The sequence below is a fragment of the Acartia tonsa genome, chromosome 8, assembly GCF_053477335.1.
Source record: "Acartia tonsa isolate MP-2025a chromosome 8, ASM5347733v1, whole genome shotgun sequence".
Taxonomy (NCBI): domain Eukaryota; kingdom Metazoa; phylum Arthropoda; class Copepoda; order Calanoida; family Acartiidae; genus Acartia; species Acartia tonsa.
Genome location: NC_137267.1, coordinates 1,489,829 through 1,499,505, shown reverse-complemented (window position 1 = coordinate 1,499,505; position 9,677 = coordinate 1,489,829). Strand labels below are relative to the sequence as shown.

At 33.9% G+C, this 9,677-nt stretch overlaps 2 protein-coding genes across 3 annotated transcripts in view; both read left to right on the top strand.

The window, feature by feature from the left end:
• The first annotated feature begins 2,041 nt into the window (after positions 1-2,041).
• Positions 2,042-6,331, top strand: LOC145325781 (uncharacterized). Of its 2 annotated transcripts, XM_080168739.1 has the most exons (6): positions 2,042-2,766; positions 3,667-3,768; positions 4,274-4,399; positions 4,887-5,039; positions 5,595-5,696; positions 6,067-6,331. In XM_080168739.1, the coding sequence occupies exons 1-6, from the start codon at positions 2,657-2,659 to the stop codon at positions 6,317-6,319; spliced, it is 846 nt and encodes a 281-aa protein (XP_080024865.1). In that variant the 5' UTR covers positions 2,042-2,656; the 3' UTR covers positions 6,320-6,331. The 2 variants fall into 2 exon arrangements, with proteins under 2 accessions (XP_080024865.1, XP_080024866.1); XM_080168740.1 differs by lacking the exon at positions 4,887-5,039 and having other exon boundaries at positions 5,592-5,696.
• Positions 6,332-8,116: 1,785 nt separating this feature from the next.
• The window catches only part of LOC145325774 (huntingtin-interacting protein 1-like), a 28,333-nt gene continuing 26,772 nt past the window's right edge, over positions 8,117-9,677 (top strand). Inside the window, exon 1 of the mRNA XM_080168732.1 lies at positions 8,117-8,369. The gene's annotated coding sequence lies outside the window, so the exon portion shown is untranslated. The remainder of the gene's footprint in view (positions 8,370-9,677) is intronic.

The following is a 9,677-nucleotide window of genomic DNA, read 5'->3' as shown; positions in this document are numbered from 1 at the left end:
CGGATTACAAATCCTATTATGTAAAGTAGTAAGCATTTGTCTCGCTAACCGCTGAACCGACATGGTTCTCTTTTACGTGAAGCTACACAACAAATTTGTATGTGATAAAATTATCCCGTTGATTTGATTTTTGGAATCTGATTACCTAGTACAATGTTATAAGCGAAGCAACTCTATAATCAAGTCCTAAAAACGGAAGTATGTCCTTAAAAATTATCCTGTATTTAAATAGTTTTTTCAACATATTTAAGTAAAATTTTGATTCGACATGTACACATTTATGTTCTGAATTTTTAGTTCTGACACACTACAAGTATTAAAGTTCGTTTGTCCCACCGTTTCAGGGCTTCGCTTTTATGGATGTTGTCATCCTTGTTATAATTTATAATTAAGTCTGGGTCTGGTTTTATGTTCGTATATATAATGTTTCTTCGGATATTAATCGGTTTCGAAGCCATATTGGAAATGATCCTTCACTGCACTATGGTTGCGCCGTCAGCCTCTAGAGGCGCTGAATTCGTATGATGTGCAAGGAGAACACATAGTCGGTAATGGCAAAGCTACTCTACGTTTCACTTTGGCCGTCTGTCCTGAAATAATATAAATGACTTTTACTACATAGAGTCGATATTTCAGTAACAAAGCTACTCATTAATTCACTTTGTTGGTACCTCCATAGCGCTAGTTGGAAAAAATTTATGATTAAGGTTTCGTGGATTATTTTATCAATGCCCTTATAGCCTTCATTTTATTAATGTAAAAGGAATTTTTAAAGCGATCTTCTCATTAATTTAGACATTTTAGAATTGTACTGTCGATTTCAAACTGCATGATGATTCCTTAACAGTGAGCTAAAGCGTAGCAACTTCATAATCCTTTCCAGACGGTCCGTATGTCAATTTAAAACATTTATGATTTGCGTAATCAGTTATGACACTCTACAAGGGATAATGTTTGTTTGTCCTACCGCTTCATAGCTTTGCACTTCTATGGATGTTTATTCCTCGACCAATTTAAACTATTGCCAATGCTTTCTCGTCATTTTACGGCTCTTAAGGCCTCTAATACAGCTGTCTTCATTCTTATAAAATTGATTTTTCCCAGATAAAAATTATAGGCTACGTTTTGAGACAAACCTTTTTTCAGTTTAGCATCTTTTGGTGTACTTTCACTGGGTTTTTAAAGTATTTTTTCCCTAAAAACTTGTCTTGTTTTAATATAGCTTTGCTTCTTATGGATGTTGTCATCCATCAATTATGGTCAAGCCTATTACTGTAGACAGTATTCACAGCATTTCAACCAATTTGGTTCTTTAATCTTTACTAGCGGCTACGCCCCTCGAATCCTCTAGGGACAAGTAAAATGCTTAGATCTGCTGTTGACCCAAAATATCCACTGGAGGTCGCTATATATCTTTATTTTGACGATTTCTCTTAGGGAGGGTGGTGGTACCCTCCCCCCAAATAGTTATAAACCTTCACAGGACCTATGAGAAGCTACCCTGTCAAGGAGAATCCGATGGGTTCAGCGGTTAGCGAGATCTTTTGGTACAAACAGACAGGCTGATATCGTTCTACTTTCTATTATAGATAATTAGGGGACTCTTAAAATTCTACAGGATGAATATTTATATTGGTTCTAAGTTTGGTGTATCTGGGACCCAAAAATGCAGGACAAATATTAGCCAATAGCCTAATCACAACCAACCCTATTTACTTTACGTAGGCATGTTTGATAAGACCAGTCAAAATGTGAATTCCCTAAGAACCAGTTTTAATACGTGGCAATAATTCCTATTCTGAGAAGGAAATCATAATATTAATCAAAACTTAAGCAAACAATCTTATTTTCTAGTCAGGATAATTTAGTTTATCCTCATTTGGGACGTTGTTTGTTGCCCATAGGATCCCTATTAATCCTTATTTAGTTTTACAAAAAGACGACATTTAATCTCAAAAATGCCGAGACAAATTCTGAAACATAAAAATCCGGATTTTGTACTTTTTCTATTTAGCTTTTTTTCCCTACAATTTTTCAAAGAAAAATTCAAAAACATCCTTTTTATTACAAAAAAAGTAATATACAATAAGCAATTATTTTTGAAGAATATATTAGAAATATAATTTTGAATTGAATAGTCTTAAAAATGCTGAAAAATGTTGAACTATTTTTTATTTTATTTTGGGAAAATTTTACAGAGGGAGTTTATGACAATATCCTACCTTATTGTTTTTATTTAGAGGTAGAATTATTCATACAAATAAAAGTTTAATTTATTTCAATTGTTTTAATTTTACTGAATTAAAGTAATAAATTTCACGTATTTAGAAATGAGAACCCAATCCGTTTTCAGTCAGCTTTCCGCGCGCGGATAGAAAAATGATACATTATAACATAAACCAGTTACGATAGCCCCGAATGCCCAGAAAATAATTATAAAATTCGTGGTAAATTGTCTGAATACGATTCATGGTATACATGATTTTTCAGCCGGTTCTCATCCGGAGTTTATTAATCTTTTTCAAAGCCATACTGGAAATTTATTTGTGATATATTTAGTTCATTTTGAGCTATATAATATTCTATTTAAACTCTTTTTCAGACCTTATCACAAAACATATTATAACCCCAACCCAAACCAAAAAAAAACCTGACAATGGCTCCCCAGCCATACACAGGTCCCATAGACAAGAAGATAGCTTGTCACATGGAGTGGGACCCAGACTGTAAAATATGGATCGGAAATCTAGCAGAGGAGGGGAACAGGTAAGTTTTATTTGTGGAATGTGCACCAAAAAATTTCGTAAAAGTGTGAGTTTTAAGGCTCAAAAACAATAGTAGGACGATAATATTCACTAAATATTTTTTACTAATATTTTTGTCTATAGTTCTTTTTAATAAGGAATACACATTTAATGAATATTATCGTTCTACTACTGTTTTTAAGCCTTAAAACTCGCATCTTTACGGAATTTTAGTACAACCTACTTCCCCCCTTTATTGAATAGCAGTTAAGAAAGAGGTGTAATTGTACGAAGTGCATTTAAACTTGAATTTAGTGACATGCATATTTTTTTCTGTTCTGGTTTAAACTACATTTATAGGGCATATATTTGAAAGAGATCTACCATGTAGTTTTAAAATATCAAGACTTGAAATCGTATTCTTGTGATATATGTAATTTATATAGCTGGCTTATTTTCACAAAAACAGCATGACGACAAATTTAGTGATGTCTAATTGTTTGTTATTTATTGTAGGACAAAATTTTATATCTTTGATTGTAAACTTGTAACTTAAGCATGAAATCGTTTTTCTGAAATGCACTTCATGCAACTATCCTTTTACCTTTCTTTATTCTGTATCGTACAGACAGATTGACATTTTAGCATGTGAGAAAAGAATGATTGTAAGATAACCAAACATGCAATGTTCCTTCCCTTTCAAGATTAATGCCCTTTGTATGGAGAATAGATTATGCTGTTTCTGTCGGTATCATATGGCATTTGAATCAAACCAAACTTCTTTTAAAAAATAATGATTGTTACTTTAATTTTAGCTCTTTAGGTTGATTTTAACCCTTTTTGTACTTTGTATATAAAAAAATTTTATTCTTATTTTAATTTAGGTTTGGCTTCTAGTTATTATCTATTTAATTTTATTCAGATTGGAAATCGAGGATGCATTTAGCAAAATTGGTCCAATAAAGAATATATGGGTGGCCAAGAACCCACCTTCCTTTGCCTACGTTGAAATGGAGGACCCAAGGTAAAAACTAGGGATGGGATGACAATTCGAGACACCCATAAAAATTTGTTTCAGTAGGTAGATTCTGGCTGGTTTGTCAAACATTTACCGATTCATCCGAAACGGAACCGGATTCAAGATGATCGCCAGCTGAATAATAAGAATTTTTACGGAGTTTAAATTCTGACTTAGTTTGCTTCCCAAAATTAACGGATTGATGATCCGATCGGATTTGGACGCTGATTAAATTTTTGGCAATAAAAAACAATGACAGTTATGTCCATATATAGCGAAGCATTGACGAGCCATTCTACCTATAATATATAACTTTCTATTAATTGCTCCGAATCTGCAATACATGGAAATTCACAAAAAAGTTAATTAAAATTATAGGATTAATCTATAAACACACATAGAAATTCACAAAAAATTAATGAAAATTATAGGATTGTTCAATTTATTCCTTAATAGAAATCATTCCTATAGTTCTTATTTTCCTATCTGTGGACAACTCCTATTGTTGTAGAGATGCTGAAGATGCAGTAAAAAAGTTGAACGGTACCTCCATCTGTGACAGACGGGCCAGGGTGGAGATGGCCAAGGCAAGGGATGACAAGAAGATTGGTATGGGACTTCAAAACAGAGATGACAGGTAGGGTACCCAAAGTTTTAAAACCCCATTATCTTCTTTATTGGCTCAAAAAGTTTGGGAACCTTTAACTTTAACTTTCAATTGGTTGGTTCCAAACTGGAAAACTTTTTAACCAATGTTTTTAGTATACAAAGGGGTTAATTTAGTTAATTATAATTGGAGATGCATTGATTACGAGATGATTTGTTGCTGTTCCTTTTATATGGGATCTTATCTAACAACTTTTAGACTCCTTTCAACTGGGTATATGGGATTGTTTGTTGGTTCTGTAACGGCCGTACGTCAATTGCAAACATGTTTAACTTGTATATTATACATACATGCTAGCCTTTCAAATGTAATTTTGTTATACTTTATTGGTTTTCGATATACTGATCTATAGAATAATTAGGAATAATGCTAGCACAAAAGCTTATTCTATTTAGTAGAACTTTTATAGATGTTTTCATCCTTGTTATTAAAAAAAGTAATGGTAAACATGTTACAGAAACAGTTCGGGACGAAGTTCACGAGATGACCGCGGCAGCAGTTACAGGGGCCGGGATGACAGGGGCGGCGGCAGAGATGATAGGCGCGGAGGTGGTAGAGATGATCGGGGCGGACGAGACGACAGACGTGGTGGCGGAGGCGGATATAGGGATGGCGAATTATCATATTTCTGAAATACTATTCTAAACTTTTGCTTTTTTGTTGTACATACCTTTTATATTTTTTAAGCTTTTGAACGTTGGCTTCTGTATCTAATGTCTCTCAGTCGAACTTTCTTTGCCGTAAATATTTTTTAATAGGGATGCTAACTAACTAAACTCAATACCTACCTAATAATAATCTTAAAATTATTAGATTAGTTATTACCTATATGTTATCTTCCTAAATTGCTTTTTAAACTGAAGCTTTTGCATAATTAGATTAGGTCCGTCTTCGCGTTAATTTAGTCATGTTAGACTTGTCCTATTGATTTCAAACTTAGGATGATGATTCCTGCATCAATTAGGTACAGTCGAGAAAGCGTAGTTACTATTATCATCACAATTTACCAAGTTCGTATGTCCTTTTTAAATATGACTACTTACTTTTTTTTAAATACAAAATTTTATATTAATAATATTTAATCATGCATTTCACTTGAATTTTGTAATCTAGATTCATATGATAATTAGGTATAAATTATGAAATATTCGCTATACTACAGGGACAGATCTCCGCGATGTGATGGTGGTGGTGATTACAGGGGTAGGGGTGGCAGGGGAGATGATAGAGGAGGAAGGGATTATGACAGCAGAGGGGGCAGGGACAGGTAACTAGCAATTTTTATATCCATATGATAAAGTAACAGTATCTCTGTGTGTGTCTGTGCCAAATCCGATGGATCTTGCTGAACTGATACGGTTCTCATTTACCATGTAGCTTCTGATAGGTCTTATAAGTATTTGGGGTTTGGGTACCACAAACCTCCTAAGAAAAATTGCTTGCGAAATTATCTTATCCCCTTAGATCCAGAGACAAGGGAACAATGGGCTATTTATTACACTAGTCCCCAAAGTTTTATAGTAACGTTTTCATGTTTGTTGGCTTGGCAACTTTGGGGACTAAATTGAATTTTGATTGGTTTATCCATTAAGTTTAGTGTTCAAACATTTTAACCACTATTTTTGCTTTTGTTTTAGAGACTACGACAGTCGTGGAGGGCGTGGCCGTGACTATGAGAGTGGGGGGATGGGTGGGGGCGGAGGACACAGGGACTACCAAGACAGAAGCAGCAGGCATAAAAATATAATATTATTATTTTGTGCAATTTTTTCGGAAAACAACTTTTTAAGTATGGCTTTGAAACCGATTAATATCCGCCTGATTAGAACCAGTTCTCACCCATACTTTAAAATCATTTTCACGAATATTAAAATAAAAGTGATAAAATAAAACCATGTTTGTATTCCGGGCCTTTGGCCCCTCGGGGCTAACAATATTGGTTTAATTCTTACCTATAATTTTTCATTTTAATATCTGCGGAAAGCTGTATATGATATGATGCTACCATACATACGACACCAAGAACAAAAAAAATAATGCTTGTTACTGTTAGAATTGTCCCTTCTATTTCAACCTTGATAAAGAATCTAAAAACGACTTAGGTATTAAGATTTTAAAACGTTGATAAGTTAAATACAAAAATCTTACATTTTACCCAGCAATAAACAAATTTCTCATTCGTTGGATTAAAACTTTTAGGACTTTAAATTAATATTGATTGGTTTGTACAAACTAAGCAGTATCAAAACTTTGTTACTCATAAATTAATTTACGGAATGTGTAAATTATGAATCAATATAGGGAATGTTCATCAATTTATTGTCCATAGTCATATCCCTAAAAAATATTATATTTTGAACAGTAGGGGCCACGAGCGAGGGGGTGGACGGGATTACGGAGGGGGTGGAGGGCGCGGTGGCTCAGGGGGTAGAGATTACGACAGCAGGTATTCATTTGTCGGGTTAGGGAACAGATTTAGAATATAAAGGGATATTATGACAGGGGAAAATTTGGCGTCAATTTTATATAGGTTGCTAACATGGATTTATTACTTAGATCTTTCACCAGATTTTCATGCTTTTTAATCAAGTGCAGTAGACTAAAATAACGATTCTCCCCTTCCAACTTCCATTACCTCACTACTGGATGAACGAACTGACAAATAAATATGTTAGCAAGCTAAATTGACCACAATTGTTCCCCTTCCATAATATCCACATATATTCTAAATCCATTCTTCTAAAATAGTATCAGTCTAGAATTGTAGAGCTTAGGTCAGACATTTGTCTTTTTGTCCGTTAGCAGGGGTGTATATTCTGCATGGGATCCCCGGCTCAGGGGGGGGGGGGGGAATAAAAAAATAAGTGGTTGGAGGGAAAAAAATGTAAAAATTAAGAAAACTGAAAACATTTTTTCCATCTCGCCCCCCTCCTTGGTTAAAAAAACTAAAAAAATGTTTGGTAGGAAGGATAAAAAAATAAAATATAGAGTTCTTTAAATATTTTTCTATTTCCCCCCCTACTTTTTAAGAAAAATCTAGGGGGGAAAAAAATAAAAAATTTTGTAGCAGGGGAAAAAAAATAAATCTTGTGCAGAATATACACCCCTGTCCGTTAGAAATTTCACACATTTTGTACAATACATTATTACTTACCAATCTAAAAAAAATTAAGATAATGACTCTCCCCATGATCAGGGTTATGTTTGAGAAAGATTGTAATACTTATTTATCGAATCGTATTATAAACTGCTTTCCGCGGATATAAAAATGTGCAATTATAAGATTAAAACCATTTTTAGCCCAAAGATAATCATTGTTCTTGTTTCTCTAGGAGTCGAGGTGACTATGACAGCAGAGGCCAACAACAGTGGGGAGACGATGGGGGCTATGGGGGAGGTGGTGGTGGATACGGTGGCAGAGGGGGCAGTGGTGGCTATAGTGGGGGAGGAGGAGGGGGTGGTTACAGTGGTGGTGGAGGGGGTGGATATAGGGGAGGTGGCAGCAGTGGTGGGGGATTCCGAGGAGGAAGCTCTGGCAGTGAAGGAGGGAGCTATAGAGGTGGTGGGGGAGGAGGGGGATTTAGAGGAGGCAGTGGAGGGAGTTATAGAGGAGGAAGGGGAGGTGGCGGTGGGGATGGTTATGGTGGTGGTAGAGGGGGAGGAGGTCATTATGGGGGAGGAGGAGGGGGAGGCTACCGAGGGGAACGCTATTAAGCACTCTAAATGTGGAAGTTGTTTTAAACCTGTGTATAGAATGACCGCTGCAAGCTGAGCTTTCTCTTTCTCTGTGCGTGTTTGTCGGAAAGGAAGCTCTCTATCATGCATTCATAATTTGTGTTGTAATTTTTTAAGTATCAGACTTTCCCTTTATTCTTCTTATATTTCGAAATTAATATTTTTTCTAAGTTTACAAAATAAAACTGTAAATAATTTGTTTGAGGTTTTTTCAATCAATATAAAGCTTGATAGATTTGAATAGTGTGGGTTAACGGTAATGTTTTCGTGATAATGCACTCTTCATGTCGTTAAGGATAATCGCTAAATCAGTTATTTTTCATTATTTTTATCAAAAGTTTTACATTTTTTTAGTCTTTTACCCCGGTACTTAATTTATTTTTGATTCACTAATTGAAAAAATATAGAGGATCTAGAAAGTTTTTAAGTGTTTTAATTGCTTAAATTTTGAACAGCCCTTTTCATTTTATATTTTTTATTGTCCACAAAAAGCGAATTTTCAACGGTATGAGGAAAAACTAACTGCTTTTACTAGACGAAATTACTTCAATAAGAATTTATTTTCAAAGGAAAGTCGATAATTTTACAAAAGAAAAAATATTTTTGAGTTGTTAATTGAGAATGATATCCTACCTAATATTTTGGCATTTGTATTATTGTCGGATGAAAGTAACAATTTAATTTTTTTTATTTTTTTTATTGAATTAGATCTTTAATTGTAACCAAAAGTCAATATTTAGGTGACTTTCTCTGATTTTCATACAGGGTAAAAGAAAATAAACTTTTAACAAAAATAGAGGCCAAAAGTTTTTTTTGTGTTGATAGGTATCATGCATTGCTTTTCATGGCTTTTGTTTGTTAATATATTAAGACGATGCGTTATCAGGATTTCGAAACTTGAATTATCCAAATTTCCCACTCTCACTCTCTATCTTTAGGTTTTAAATGCATAGATCATTAGATCAGGATGTTTAAAAGTTCTTATTTCCCATAAGGGATAGTTCTATAAAAAAATCATTTATATAAAAATGGCATGTTTTCAAGAAATTAGGAAAAAAATTGAAGGATGACATTTTCTCATTAAATGGGTTTCTAACCTCCCATTAAAAATAGCTTAAAACCATCACAGGACACTAGGAATATTGCCTAAAATGAAAAGTACAACCTAATCGGTATAGCCGTTTGTTTGAGCCTAAGCTAAAGAATAATAGACATTAGATTATAAGCTTTCGTATAAAAATGATTAGATTTTATTCATAGATATAGAACTAACCCTTTTATTTGTATAACTTTTTTTTTTAATGGGAGATTTTTTTGATATCCAAAAATACGCATTTTTAATACAAATTTTAAAAACTTTTAACATCTCTGACGTTTGAAATGCAAAAAAAAACGGTGGCACTTTACCTCTCTTCTATTTCTTTAGGTTTTCTTATTGTCGATTCATTAGCTTGTTAAGGAAATGATCGACCTTTAATGTATTTTATTAAAATACCTCTTTAAAAAGTCACAT